The sequence below is a fragment of the Athalia rosae genome, chromosome 2 (assembly GCF_917208135.1).
Source record: "Athalia rosae chromosome 2, iyAthRosa1.1, whole genome shotgun sequence".
Taxonomy (NCBI): domain Eukaryota; kingdom Metazoa; phylum Arthropoda; class Insecta; order Hymenoptera; family Athaliidae; genus Athalia; species Athalia rosae.
The window spans coordinates 5,301,014-5,315,319 of record NC_064027.1 but is presented as its reverse complement, the minus strand read 5'-3'; the positions used below and the strand labels follow the sequence as shown (position 1 = coordinate 5,315,319).

The 14,306-nt window shown below is 39.7% G+C and overlaps 3 protein-coding genes across 5 annotated transcripts; 2 read left to right on the top strand and 1 right to left on the bottom strand.

The window, feature by feature from the left end:
• Nucleotides 1-92: 92 nt before the first annotated feature.
• On the top strand, nt 93-4,506 carry LOC105684570 (probable ATP-dependent RNA helicase DDX43). The gene is made up of 12 exons (XM_012398026.3): nt 93-374; nt 470-603; nt 725-936; nt 1,015-1,215; nt 1,417-1,641; nt 1,787-1,913; nt 2,003-2,168; nt 2,319-2,561; nt 2,641-2,788; nt 2,851-3,092; nt 3,194-3,356; nt 3,562-4,506. The coding sequence occupies exons 1-12, from the start codon at nt 370-372 to the stop codon at nt 3,808-3,810; spliced, it is 2,115 nt and encodes a 704-aa protein (XP_012253449.2). The 5' UTR covers nt 93-369; the 3' UTR covers nt 3,811-4,506.
• A 75-nt stretch (nt 4,507-4,581) lies between these two features.
• Nucleotides 4,582-8,001, bottom strand: LOC105684559 (N-acetyltransferase eco). Of its 2 annotated transcripts, XM_020851523.2 has the most exons (6): nt 7,374-8,001; nt 5,830-7,241; nt 5,516-5,741; nt 5,248-5,421; nt 4,982-5,187; nt 4,582-4,889 (listed from the first exon to the last, which is right to left on the bottom strand). In XM_020851523.2, the coding sequence occupies exons 1-6, from the start codon at nt 7,653-7,655 to the stop codon at nt 4,766-4,768; spliced, it is 2,424 nt and encodes an 807-aa protein (XP_020707182.2). In that variant the 5' UTR covers nt 7,656-8,001; the 3' UTR covers nt 4,582-4,765. The 2 variants fall into 2 exon arrangements, with proteins under 2 accessions (XP_020707182.2, XP_012253434.2); XM_012398011.3 differs by having other exon boundaries at nt 5,830-8,001.
• Nucleotides 8,002-9,557: 1,556 nt separating this feature from the next.
• Nucleotides 9,558-13,891, top strand: LOC125500018. 2 transcript variants are annotated; one of them, XR_007277192.1, is made up of 3 exons: nt 9,558-10,274; nt 10,387-10,460; nt 10,551-13,891. XR_007277192.1 is itself a non-coding variant. In XM_048651031.1 (2 exons), exons 1-2 carry the CDS (start codon nt 10,142-10,144, stop codon nt 10,670-10,672), a joined length of 441 nt encoding a protein of 146 aa, XP_048506988.1. In that variant the 5' UTR covers nt 9,558-10,141; the 3' UTR covers nt 10,673-13,891. The 2 variants fall into 2 exon arrangements, 1 of the variants encoding a protein (XP_048506988.1); XM_048651031.1 differs by having other exon boundaries at nt 9,558-10,460.
• The last annotated feature ends 415 nt before the right edge of the window (nt 13,892-14,306 follow it).

The window sequence follows — 14,306 nt, the reverse complement described above, 5'->3', positions numbered from 1 at the left end:
CCCCTGATTCCAGTACTCGCGACGTTTTCAAATTAGGCGCTATTACTTGACAGCTCGGTACACGCAGTTTGGTACCGCGAACTCGCTGGCGCGGCGCATCTTCCATTCCTTGCATTTCGCTCGCGCATGCATATTCGCAATGTTTCAGATGAGATCTGAACTTGCGTACATACAGGTTGTTCGAGAGTTTCAGGCGAGAAAAGCGGCAAGATACTGGTCTCCGATATATCAACGACTACGTTCATTTCCATTCGCCCCTCGAAGCCTGGCACGTGGTTTTTGGTGTTGGTCTGTAGTTGGATTTTCTTCGTTTTCCCGGCACGCGAAATTAGTGAAAAGAAAGAAGCTTAATTGAATTTGATCCGTAAAATGGCGTAAGTATCATTATAATGATTCGTTGTAATATTCATGAATCTGTAAAATGCGCTGCTAAATGGCGGAAGGGTCTTATTTCTATCCCAATTCACAGTGATCTTGACGAATGGAATAGCGACGAAGACACTTCGAATAATTATCAAGAAATACAGACTCAGAATTATGTTCGTGGTGGTCGTGGATCCAGGTCAGGATATGGTGACCGAGGACAGTCTGATCACAGATCTGGTAAGAACAAGCTATGAGTTCAGCTTGAGTTTGCTCTGAAAATTAAATCTTATATTCCTGGTTAATAGCCACGAATAAAATGTTAATCACTCTTTATTGTTGAACCGTGATCTTAATACAGCTAATGGAAATTGGAGAAGTAATGGTGAATCTCAAAGAGGAAGAGGAAACGGAGGGAGGGATCGTGGCCAGCGTTCGGAGAGGAATAATAGAAACGACTCCTCGTCTAATGGGCTGGAAATATTAATAGATTCAAGCAAGGTTGGCAAGCTTATCGGCAGAGGAGGCTGCAAAATTAAAGAGTTGCAGGAGCAAAGTGGTGCTAGAATTAACGTAAGTGTCCATATTATTTCAAATGCGCAATTTTCTTTGATGTTTTCATCGATCACCTCTCCTTTGAATTAATAACAGGTTGGTAAGCCCGAAGATAGTATGAGTACGACGGTAACTTTGGTTGGTTCTGAAGAAGCGCAGCAAAAGGCCAAGGAATTGATCGATGAACTATTAACAGAAAAACCGCCACCGCCACCACCACAACAGAAAGAAAATGTTGATGCTGAACCAGAAATGGACTTTACAAACTTTGACTGGACTAAAGCCAATGAGGAATATGTATGTAGATTTGACCAAATAATTACCTGTAACAGTACATGAATCACTTCAACGCACAAAAAACTTATATTGACCGAAACTGTTGAGTTCAGCGTTGGTCATAATGGGATTGGAGTTCTAATTGTCGTTCTTGCCTAGTGATGGGTCCGACCAAACCATCACGTTTCTCTGATTATCGAGTCTCTTGTTTTGTACTATTAGGCGAAATGTCAGCTGGAAAGATGGGCAAAATGTCCCAAGCTTATCAAGAACTTTTACCATGAAGATCCAGTTGTGGCTAACATGCCAAAAGATCAAGTAGCTCAGTTCAGAAAGAAAAACAACGACATTATGGTTTGCATTTTTGAAGAGGCAGCAGAAAATGATGAAAAATTCAGTAATCCAGAGATACCAAATCCTGTTCAAACTTTCGATCAAGCATTCAAGGTTGGTATTAGCTTTCATAGATGACATCAATTAAACAGAAATGCAAAATTTGCCGAATTAGAATGTGGGTTCTTTCCAAATATTTTCATATTTCATTTATACTTTCCGCTGGAATAAAAAATTTCAACAATTGGCAATCTTTTAGGACTACCCTGAAATTATGGAAGAAATCCTAAAGCAGGGATTTGCTACTCCCAGTCCCATTCAGTGCCAAGCCTGGCCCATCCTCCTTTCCGGCAAGGACCTCATTGGGATAGCACAGACTGGAACAGGTAAATTTTCTCATGTCTAAATTGTTAACACGTTCATTTCTTACTCATATACATGCCATGAGTATGTTGAATTTTGTATTTGTTCGTAGGAAAAACCCTGGCATTTCTCTTGCCTGCTTTAATACATATAGAAGGTCAACCCATTCCGCGATCTGAGCGCGGTGGACCAAACGTACTCGTTATGGCACCAACAAGAGAGTTGGCTCTTCAGATTGAACAGGAAGTTGCAAAGTACTCTTATCGCGGAATCAAAGCGTGAGTATTGATTTTCTAACGATGCAACTTGAAATCTATTCATTACTAGATTATTCATTATTAGATTAATTCGATTCACCTCTCTTGAATCTCCACCTCAATTAGTTTGGTCAATTTCAAGTAAACGATTACCGTATTATCTAATTACAGGGTGTGCTTGTACGGAGGTGGTAGCCGCAAAGAACAAGTCGACATAGTTTCCCGCGGAGTTGAGATAGTAATTGCTACGCCTGGAAGGTTGAACGACCTTGTCCAAGCCGGTATTGTGGATGTCACAACTATCACTTATCTTGTCCTTGATGAGGCAGATCGCATGCTGGATATGGGTTTCGAACCACAAATCAGAAAAACTCTATTAGATATCAGGCCTGATCGCCAAACTGTTATGACGAGGTAATGCCATCGCCATATTTTTTATTACAATTATTAGCGCTAAAGCGCGTTAATTACATTGTATTCATATCTGTGACAGTGCAACTTGGCCACCTGGGGTTCGGCGCTTGGCACAATCGTACATGAAAGACCCTCTACAAGTTTACGTAGGCTCCTTAGATTTGGCTGCTGTACATTCCGTAATGCAGACAATTCTCGTTGTAGATGACTCTGAAAAAAACGAAATGGTGAGTAGATAACGGTACTTAAAACAAAACACATGAATTTCAATTTCTTAATTTTGCAATAGTTATTTGAGTTCTTCAACAACATGGGTCCCGACGACAAAGTTATAGTGTTTGTTGGCAAAAAGTCACGAGTGGATGATTTGGCCAGTGACTTGGCGCTAAAGGGCATCAGCTGTCAAAGTATTCATGGTGGACGGGAGCAGTGCGATAGAGAACAAGCACTCGAAGACATAAAATCAGGTGAAGTTCGGATTCTCATCGCCACAGACGTTGCCAGCAGAGGAATAGACATCGAAGATATTACGTGAGACATACGAATTTATAGCCCTTTCTCCCTAGATAGTTCCTAAGGACAAAGCTAGGGCCTTGATTCACGAATGTATAACATACTTCGTAATTTTGTAGGCACGTGTATAACTACGATTTTCCGCGGGATATTGAAGAATACGTGCATAGAGTCGGCCGAACGGGACGTGCTGGTCGATCAGGAGAGAGTATCAGTTTAATGACTAGAAGTGACTGGTCCCATGCCAAAGAGCTAATCCGGATACTCGAAGAAGCTAATCAGGTAATAAAGAAATTTGCGCTTTTCCCCATTCCGAATAAGTCGAACATACGCCCAAATACTTGAAACTAGGATATTTCAACAACGAAATGATAGATATAAGTTGGTATCCGAATCCTTGAAGGCTCATACTCTTAGAACTGTTCGCATGTATAGTAAAGAGAATCAGTTCTTTTCTAATATAACTCCACTTCATTTAACTATACAGGCCGTGCCCGAAGAAGTGCATCGAATGGCTGAGCGATACTCCGCATGGAAGCAAAGAAAGGTGCAGGATAAAGAACGAGAACGCCTAGACGCAGGTGGTGGTGGCGGCGGTTATCGTGGTGGAGACAGAGATGGGGGCGGTCGTAGATATGGCGGCGGCGGTGGCAGTAGCTACGGTGGAAGCGGCTATGGTGGAAGCTATGGAGGTGGCGGTGGCCGACGTGGCAGAGGTCGCTCAGGTGGTTGGTAGAGATATCATGTCCCCATTTTATTGGTGGCCGATATACCAAAGACTGATGCATCCACAATAGTATTGATATAAATTAAGAGCGTGAATATATGGTTAGAAAGACGTACATATGTAACGTAAGAATTTTTTATTTTTTTCATTTCAATAGGTGGATAAGATATCTCGATAAAGAAAAAATGTTCCTTAGAAACAGTATTAGCACGTAAGTTTCTTACTGCCTATTTTTCTAACCGTTGTTGAATCAGGGTAGTATAAGAATATATATTAGTTACGTTATCAGGGTTTTATTCATTTTAGTTTTATTCATTGATCGTTTTTCATCTCATGGCCTTATTGGAGAGCCGCGGGGTCTAGGTATAATAGCTAGGCATAGTTCTATCCTCAGTTGACTTTGTATACGAAAATATTTTATTGTTAACTAAAACATAAGTACTGAATGAAAGTGCTGTGATGAATGCAAGGTATTAAATCTCCAGATTGTCAGTTTATATTCATAAACGTATTAGTGAGGATCCTCGTGTTCTAATGAAAAGTGTATTTGGCGTAACATATTGAGTACCTGTACACCAGTCAGAAATGACAAATACTGTTAAAAATCTAAAAACATATAATAAGATTAGTCAAGCGGCATTTGACCAAGTATACAAGTTAATTTGTACGTTTAATCAGTAATAAATATGCCTCGAACAACGTAAATTTTTTTCTTCAAAATTTTCCTAATTTCACCTGAAAAAATATTGTATTCTTGGGTTACACACAAATATTCGAATCAGTCTTTCAATAATGAACTTTATTGTTTCAGGCGCATCCAGCTGATTACAGAATTTAAAGTAACACAGGGTTAATGCGCCAGGACAGACATTCGAATAATTTAAGCTCTGGTTCTGTGATGTAAATACACGCGTAAACATAAAGATACAATGTACATTGGTATATAAAAAATAACGCCGAGGATTTAATTGTACACTTTGTAACTCCGTGTTTTGGTGTACTTTTCGGCAAAAGCTTTACCTTCGGGTGTTGGTATTGAGAAAGCAATGTCATCAATAGATAGTATGTATCCTAAGTAAAAGTTCCCTCTGCAAAAGAATGAACAGTGTAAGATTACAAATCGAAGAAAATGAAACCAGCTACCAACACCAGTTGATGTGACAATTATCAGCAAACAAACCTTAAAGTGTCCATCAATTTTGTGGCGATACCCTGTTTACGGTATGTCATGCTTGTCCACAGAACTTTGACGCCACATTTAACGGCAGAACTTTCTGAACTACAGCAATCAATATCTGATAGGTCTGGTATCATGCTGTATGCAGCTGTGATATATTCTGCGGCTAGTACACCGATAACTTCTCTATTCCGGATGTAAAGGTAGATCTACAAAAACAAAGTGATGAATTGCATACGTTGGAAGTGATTATCATCTTTGTATGTTACCTTGTCTTTTTGATAGTCTGACAGTTTCGTCTCTGCAAGTCCCAAATCTCTGTCGACGAATGCCAGAATTTCCGAAACTTTTTTCCAGTAATTTTTGGAATCTCCAGATTCGACCAAGATTATTCTGCTGGATGTATATGGATCTGTGCTCACAACACGTTCGCGTTTCCACCCCTAAAATGGTTGAGTGTATTAATGTTTTCAGCTGTGGGTAACGTCTAGCTTTTTTGTACTGTGCGAAGAGACACAAACTTCTGTTAAAACTCACGGGAAATTTCAGAATCTTCCAATTATCATGATAATTGCGATGAGAGCTCTCGTCGTCTGGATCTCCCAGCTGGTAAACGACTCCACACTGAGGACATTGAGTGGCGCCGAACCGTTTTTGACCCACATCCAGTTGGTATTGTTTATCATCTTTATAAGCAGTTTTTGCTGCTAATTGCCAACCCATAGTTCTCTTTCTGCCGTGATTAATCTTTTTTGGGCTATCCCTGGATTGGAGAAAATTGAAAAAATTAAATTGAAGCGGACATGATTAATGAGGTGCCTGTTTCACTTAATGTAAGTTTATCCACTCACCTGATTGCTCCACTTCCAGCAAAGTCCTTACTGAACAAAGGATAGAATCTGGTCTCTTTGTTTTGATTGGCATTGTTGGCAACACTCTGAGCTTCAAAATTGGGAGCAATACCATCCTTTATATTCATTACCGATGTCATATTAATGAGCTCGCTAGCAGGAGACATGGTAATATCATTTTGAATCATTGATGGTTTCAATGGCGATAGTGGTTGTCTGTGTTCAACTGTTAATGATTCCATCGAGTCATATTCATCGTCTGCCCAATCATTTTCTAATATTTTTAGAATATCAGTTACACTTTTCTCATTTGTAGGAACTACAAATTTAGGATCATCAACCGTTAAATCACTAGCATCAAGTACTATATTGACATCTTTGGATTTGGCAAGGATATTTTTGCACGCCGTTGATTGACGAGGTTTCAGCTTGAGTTTCCCATGTGAAACCTGCAATTTTATCATATTGTTAACAGTTACAGTGGCCAGAGAATTATTGACCAATGTCCTGTTAGTTTTGAAGAACTTTCTTCTTGGATCAACATATGGAGATGTAGCCTGCTCTATTGCCGGAGCAAGAATATCAGCATTTTTTTCAAGCTCAGGCTGGTGAATAGTTGAAAAGATATTTGCAAGACCTGCATCAATAGTGTCGTCTTGCATCTCAACTAAGGTTGGGCTAGAGTTGTTGATCTTATTTCTTTTTTTCGAGGCTTCTACTCTTGATACATGTTTTTTAGGTCTTGGCTTTCTAATGCAATGCCCAATTCCAGCATTGATTTCACCATATCTGTGCCTCTTGGAGGATCGTCCATGATTGCTCTTGGCAGGTAAGCTACGTCTCTTTTGTCCACGGCGTACCTCATTCCTGTCAATGCTCACAGAGGATCCTCTCACAGGGAGATTTGTTGGTGGTGAGCTATAGAACGATTTGGTGCTTAGCTTAAACTCTTCCTTTTTCTCTTGAAATAAGGCTGCTCTTGCCCTAGGCACAGAACTGCACTCATCTGATTTGAATAGCTTCACAGAAGCTGGAGCAATGTCGTCGCTTGCTATTCTCTTAGATCTATTCTCTTTGTCATCTATTGGTGAAGAATTTCCATCAGCCACAATACTGTTTGAAAATTTTCTGTGATGTAAACGAGGAAGTGCAGCTTCTTTAGTAACAGAACCTAATGGGGTTATCAGCTTCTTCACAGGACTATCTTCCTTCTGTGGCGTTTCTGCTTTAATTTCAGAATTAAAAGCTGGTTCATTCTGAACTTCTCTACCAAAACTCCTTTTTGGTGTGTCAGTTATACCCGATTTCCAATGCACACTTTCGTCCAATGGTATTGTTTTTTCTCCAGAGGCTACAGGTAGCACCGGTGTTGAAATTGGAACAACTGGGGCGGCCTGACATGCTCTTCGGCGCTGAGAATAAATCGCAGATCTAGTCGACATTTTCAGAACAGTGAATGGTGCAGTTGGCACCACATTCAAATTTTCCTCGAGATCGTGGTGTGAGATTCTTTCATAAACATTTGAATCTGACAAGCCACTTACCGAAAGTGCCTCAGGGACAAAGGCAGCCAACGGCGAGTCAAATGTGCGACGTGGTGAGTTTGTAGAGCTGCTAGGAGTTGCATCGCTTAATGCTAATGGCGACATCGGCCCTAGATCCGATTCATCTCCAGACACTCCCCCAGCTGGACTAGACCTCCGGTCATCGCGAAATAAATTTCGCTTGCTCGATGAATGAGCCGCAACAAAAAGACGTTTTTGGGCTCGTCGTGGAGTGCTGAATGCTTCTGCAGTCACAGATGAGGGACCGCCACCCGTTAACATATTGCCAAATCAGGATTTTAATAAAACTCCTGTAGTTCAGAAGATTATTTGTTGTGATTCAGGTTTGAGCGCCAAACTAACGCTCTAACCAACGAATTCAGAATTCGTTGATTCTAACGTAACCAATCTTCAAGCCTCGGATTTCCTTGCACACTCCACGCGACCAGCGCCAAGTCTAATTTGGCAGGATCTGAATCTCCCGTAGAATTTTTACAGGTACGTGTTTTAAATGATAAACAACAGGTAAAAGAACTCTCGTAATCGGGCGAGGACGCAATATAACGGCCGTTCACGGCGATATCAAACACCAGCACGCAAATACGCAAATGACAACGGATTCGCGCCTAAAGGTGCGATTTCAACGACAAAACTGCCCCCTGGATAAAATGCGGCGACAAATGTAAGCGTCAACTCATCTCGTGGGATTTTCGAAACCTGGCCTGCTCTATTGCTACGGAGGTAGCTTATACATCTTTCTTTGGTTATTTTGGCATTGAGTTACTATACTTTTCGCAACGTTTCTACAATGATTTCTACTTAATGTGAGTGAGCAATTTTTTTATCATTTAGCAGCCATCAATAAAAATTCCCAAGCAAAAATTGTTTTAATCATTCCTTAATTAAGGAAATTCCGTCTAACCTCCGCATCGATCCATCAATCACGACTATCAAACGATTGAAAAAGAAATTATTGTAATCTGGATGAATAAGTGGCTATTATATGCTCTAAGGGCTAAGTAGACCTACAAATGGAGGTTATTTCCTGGCTTTCATTCATATCTAGAGATTCGTGCGAATAAATTTTAGAGCCTCTGTTGGTTTTTTTTTTGAAACGTACCGTCGTTCTGATACAAATTTATTATGAAAAGTAATCATCAATGAACGCAATCAATCGTAAATTTTTCATTTGGGCATAATTTGAGCATCCAAAATCTTGATAAGCACATGTTGTATGATTATGAGGAAACACTAGAAAATTCCTTGACTGAATCTAAGAACGGATTAACAATAAGTCATATCATTAGCAGTACGATGAATGCAGCATCTATTATAATTCAATATGTATTTATTCGACTATCATTTCGAGCAATGGGTTTGTCTTGTAACGTTCAAAAGTCCTCCGATTCGTGGAAAACTCGACCGTATTACGTAGTTAAACAAGTTCAAACCGCACAAACAAACTCCGTCTATCGCGCCCCTACGCGACCCCTATTGGCTACATTATATATATACCGAGCGTTGGCGCCCTTATAGCGGCGCCATTAACTCTTCGAACTTCGGTTCGTCCACTTCGTCTTCAAGAAACTCGTTGCTCATTCAACGATGAGTTGTACCATAGGATTCTAAAACTTGTGAGAATAATTAATAGATAATACCTCATCTATGGATAACGCTGATTGATTGAACGAATCAAACATAGCGAAATATTGAATCAGTTAGTGGAATCGTTGGGGAAAGCCCCGAACCAGCGCGTACCCCACGCGGCCTCTGATTGGCCCGGCATCATCCGATGTATGTACTACTTGGTCATATTAACAAACGTTTGCGCAGCAGCGCCATTATCTCGTCGAGCTTCGAATCCTCTACTTCGTCTCCAAGTAAGTTATTGCTCATTTAACCATCCCTGTTTCCCCGTTATAATGTCGAATTCTAGAATTTGCAAAAATTAATCAAAGAATCGTATCCGATCTCGGTTTAACGCGGCTTGATTTAACAAATTAAATGTGGTTATACAACAAATCAGTTCGTGGAAACGTTGGAGCTAGCCTCGAACCAGCGCGCATCCCTACGCGGCCTCTGATTGGCCCGATATCATCCGACTTATATACTTAGAGCTAAGCGGAGCCATTGCGCAGCGACGCCATTACAATACCTCGTTGTACTTCGAATCTTCTACCTCGCTCAAAGAAACTCAATTCTCATTTGATCATTTGGTTACACATTATAATATCAGATTTGAGGACTCGCGATAATCGTTGCATACATATCGGATCTCCGCTTTTCCTACTACATACGATGGTGAGCTGTGATTTTATCAACTTTTTTGTATTTTTCCACACCGGAACTTCGAGCTGCATGGCGCTCCAGGGTGCCTTCGATTCGACTCGTTTATTGGATCCCGCGTTCGAACCGCTCCATAGGAAGTGAATTATAGCGTCTTAATATTTTGATTCGGGATAGACATTCTTTTGTTTCTGACCGTTGGTTTTCTCATTTGTTAGCGTCTCTGATACAATTATTCACCTTCATTCTGGGTTTAGTGCGTATTAGTGATCAAGTAAGGGCGAAACTTTTATTATTTGAGCACTTGCTCAGCAATTAGGATGCCGAGGTGTGATTTTGTCATAAATACGATCTCGTTACAGTACGATTGATGTACTGATTTCTATTTGATTTAGAGGTGCAATACTTATTCTTGTATTATTACGCATTACAGAGCTCAGGTCCTCCAACACTGCGATTGCGTATACGAATCCGAGCAACCAATGCTTTTCGAATGTACAATATCAGCAAATATATCCCAAAACTACTCCCTGTTCACCAGGCTCAGGAAAGATCCATCCTGTTCACATCCGGGTAACATCCAAGACCTGGGAACTAGAATCAGGAAAGAAATTGGTGAGTCCAGAATTTCAGTGTCTTCCGGCTTATTATCTCTGAATCCCTCGATTGATATCATCTGTATATTTGGAATCTGCTATATTAACAATGTTAAAATTCTCTGTTACAGATGGTATTCCTGCATACAATGCAGTCTCCTCGCCCGTTTGATCATCGACTATCGATACGAAGTGCAACATCTCTGTAATTATAATTTTTCACCACCATTCATTTCATTCAATTCACAAATCTTTACTTCTCGTTCTTCATGATTTTGTCCTTGAATTCTTACAGCATCATTCTTCGTGGGAGTATTCCATCGAATTCTCATCGCACCACACTTACTACATTCAACCTACAGCGGTTCAACCAACTACACAGCTGTAGCCATCAGGGAGGCAGAGACGTCCGGGTAAAATCCAAGACCCCCGAGACCTGGGAACCGGCTCGGGTCCGGTGTTGGTACTGGCAACGATGGTGAGCGCAGTCAAAGTTCCTCGACTTCTTTGCCAGCTCACGCGATGGTGAACGCTGGCATCAGGTCGTTGTATTCTTTTATTTCCCAAGTTCCATCCCTTTTTGTTACATGGCGTGGCGGTACCCTGAATTTCAATATTATTAGGTCAGGTAATTGTAGGGTTGGTTGTTGTTGAGCATAGCGCACCTGCACCCTGTAACGTCAAATATAAAAAAACTCTTCCTTAGAATCAATCAGTGAAAAAATCAATGAATGATTCAGTCAGTCCGTCAGTCAGTTAGTTTATTAATCAATCAATCAGTTATTCGAGCAATCAGTCAATCATTAGTTCAAGTCTGAACTATTCAAATGAATCACAATCACATCTTTGATAAATTTAAGTGCAAGAGTGTGCAGCTCATAGGCAACGGTCAAGACCGTCGTTCAATCGACTCACGCGTTTTCCGATTTTTATATAATTTTCGGTGATCGATTTCGTTTGCGTCGATCACTGATCGGTCATAAAAATTTTGTCGTACGAATGATGGTCCTTGCCCATAGGTTCAGCTTTTTCAGGTACATCAGGAATTGAATTGGATAGCTTTCGCGAAAAGTTAAAAGTCATGTAGTCTCAATTTAATGGTCAGCCATCAGCTGAACCAATTTCGAATTTGATTTCTATATCTTTTACCTATTTGCTTGCTTGAGATTTCGAATCATTTAACTCATTTTGAAAAAAATTGCAACCCGTCTTTAGGTACCGATAAGTAAATTCACTAGAACTATAACAGGATGTCTAATCAAATTTTCTTCCCTTACACACAATTTTGAGCCCTTAACTTTTTCTTGCTTAATGATATTTTTCAATCAATTTTATCGAATTCGTCAATATATCGAATAATTTCAGTTGTCAAGAGTAAATTTACTAAATTCATTCAAAGATCATCAATGTTTTTCTAAGTTTCGGCGTGATAACAAACACACCTTTTCACAAAATTTAAATAAATTACGGCTTCGGCCGGGGCCTGGGCAGCCTTTAGATTCCCATACACACAACAGGTTCACAGTAAGTTCTTGAACGAGATACCACGGCAATGAATGTGAGATATGAGTGAGATGGAATGTTTTTGGTACACTTTGAAAATGATTTTTTAAATATTTTTTTTCTCCAGAGTAATTTGCCAAAAATGGCAAAACGAATGTGAAGCGAATGTCTGGGTGCGCCGGCGCAAGTACGAATCGGGGTTTTCGTCAGTAAAATCATTTCTTGGATAAATATAGGTGAAAGGCAGGTATAGGTAAATTCATGTACCGCGAAGGGTTTTCATTTCGCATGATGTGGAGTGTGTGTGTGCGAGTGTGCAAGGCATTATAGTTTTAACCGTTGGGTGGGATGTGGGCTCAACAAAATGGGTAGGCAAGAAATCGGAAGTGCAACTTTTCTTTCCACAGCAATTCCAAGTGATCAATTGAGTAGAGATTATCAAATTGCGTTATCTAATTCTCTTCAATCTTTTGCTCGATATTTTTCTAATAATTCTGTGCATATGGTCTTTTAGATCTTTTTGCTGAGATCTGATAGATCATTCTTATTTCAATACTTCACAAACCCAATCACACAAATTGAATTAATTGTTTCTGCTTCCCTGTAATATTTGTGGTCACTTGGAATGGGCAAAATACGTCCGCCCTGCTCTCCGTACCAGCCGTGGTGCATGGAAGTGAGGTGGACGTTGAGCTCGAAGACTTCGCGTCGAAGAGGATCGCCGACCGCCACGCCACAAATCCTTTGTAAACCTCTCTCCTCTCCTTCCCTTCTGCAAATTTGAATAGAAGAGTGCGATTAAAAATTGCATTTCTTCGATTCTTATAAGCAGAAATACTCCAAGTCTGACGCTGCTCGCGCGGGTATACAGCGCGCGGACAAGGAATCCCATGTTATTTGTTATTTTTAAAACAATAACGAGCGTGACTTGCCATCTTGCAAGGCGCTCTAAAAACTTGTCTTTGGAGATTTTCTTTCAGGAATTTAGAGTGAAATAAAAACCCGAGTTCCGTCGCCGCTGCTCGTATGCGCGCGGACTTGGCGCTTAAAACATGCATTGCAACGCTTCATGCGTTTTAAACTCAAAAACCGAAACATTGTAAGGAACCAAGTACTATCGCACCTTTTTGTGCGTGGTACTTGACTTCCACGGGATTATTTGTACAAAAACTAATCCAAATTTTACCTTTCAGATTAATATTTCCCTACTGTTAATACTAATAAACTTTCTTGCAGGTCCTAATCATTAGTTTTTATTTTCAGCATTAATGCTCATTTGAATTTTCTTACAGATGATAGGGTTTAATCTTTAGTTTTATCGCTAATCAGATGTTGTTCACAGGCTGTCCCTGGCTACTAATATGCAGTTTGGTTTCTGATTTCAGGTATTCAAACTCCCGAACAACTCTCAGGATTCTTGCGGATTCTCTTCAGTCTCGTTACTAATCAGATGTTGTTCACAGGCTGTCCCTGGCTACTAATATGCAGTTTGCTTTTTGATTTCAGGAATTCAAACTCCCGAACAACTCTCAGGATTCTTGCGGATTCTCTCCAGTCTTGTTACTAATCAATTGTTGTTCACAGGCTGTCCCTGGCTACTAATATGCAGTTTGTTTTCTGATTTCAGAAATTCAAACTCCCGAACATCTCTCCAGACTCTTGTGGATTCTCCTTAGTTTTGTTACTCATCAGATATTATTCACAGGCTGTCTCTGGCTACTAACACAATTCATTTTATGTTCTAGCTATTAGCACGCTGCATATCTTGTATATTAATGTTCAAATTTTGAAATTTCAGATTGGTCCTCACTTCATCGAAATGTTGATCTTATAACCCCAGTAAAAACTTGAGTAACATGCAAAATTTCTTTTCTAGGAACGGAAAAAATACGTCTTTAACCGCAGATCATGATCTGTACATTTTGGCAACCAAAATCATTTTTGTTAACATTGCTTGTTTTTTTTCTTTGCAGAAATCCAATCTGATTCATCAATGATGTGTTTATCACTTTTTTATATGTTTCAAGATTCATGTTTTGTGAATTTATCGACAATTGTGGTTCTTATTTGCAGAAATTCCATGTAATTCAATAATGATAGGTTGATCACATGTTCCTATGTTCCAGTTTTCTAGTTTTATTATATAATTGACGTACGCTTCTTCTCTTTCCAGAAGCCATATCATCAAAACCAAAAATTTTCAATTACTCAATTGCGTTTTGTATCTTTGATCATGATGTTTAGTAATAAGATGACTGATAATAACGAATTTTATTTATTTGTGTGTCCATATTTCATGTTTCATGTTTGATGTGGTACCATGTCTTGTGGATGTTTGTGTTTTATGTTTTCATGTTTGTGTTTTATGTGTCCTGTACAAGTTTCAATGTCCATTTACACCATGTACGTTACTTTTCATCTGTGCCAAACACATAATTTATTCCTGTGTGATTTAAGATGCAATTTCTGTGTCTATAATGAATATTTTACTGTCTCAAAAAATATCTGTTTCTTTCTTTTATCTATCACTCATGTTTCTACAGGTTCC

Bases quoted from the DNA above. Each gene is read 5' to 3' on its own strand.
- LOC105684570 (XM_012398026.3), top strand. The intron at 2,789-2,850 runs GTGAGTAGATAA...ATTTTGCAATAG, and splicing joins ACTCTGAAAAAAACGAAATG to TTATTTGAGTTCTTCAACAA. The intron at 3,093-3,193 runs GTGAGACATACG...GTAATTTTGTAG, and splicing joins ATAGACATCGAAGATATTAC to GCACGTGTATAACTACGATT.
- LOC105684559 (XM_012398011.3), bottom strand. From the start codon at position 7,655: ATGTTAACGGGTGGCGGTCCCTCATCTGTGACTGCAGAAGCATTCAGC. The intron at 5,742-5,829 runs GTGAGTGGATAA...TCTCCAATCCAG, and splicing joins GCTGGAAGTGGAGCAATCAG to GGATAGCCCAAAAAAGATTA. The intron at 4,890-4,981 runs GTTTGTTTGCTG...ATTCTTTTGCAG, and splicing joins AAATTGATGGACACTTTAAG to AGGGAACTTTTACTTAGGAT.
- LOC125500018 (XM_048651031.1), top strand. From the start codon at position 10,142: ATGCTTTTCGAATGTACAATATCAGCAAATATATCCCAAAACTACTCC. The intron at 10,461-10,550 runs GTAATTATAATT...GAATTCTTACAG, and splicing joins ATACGAAGTGCAACATCTCT to CATCATTCTTCGTGGGAGTA.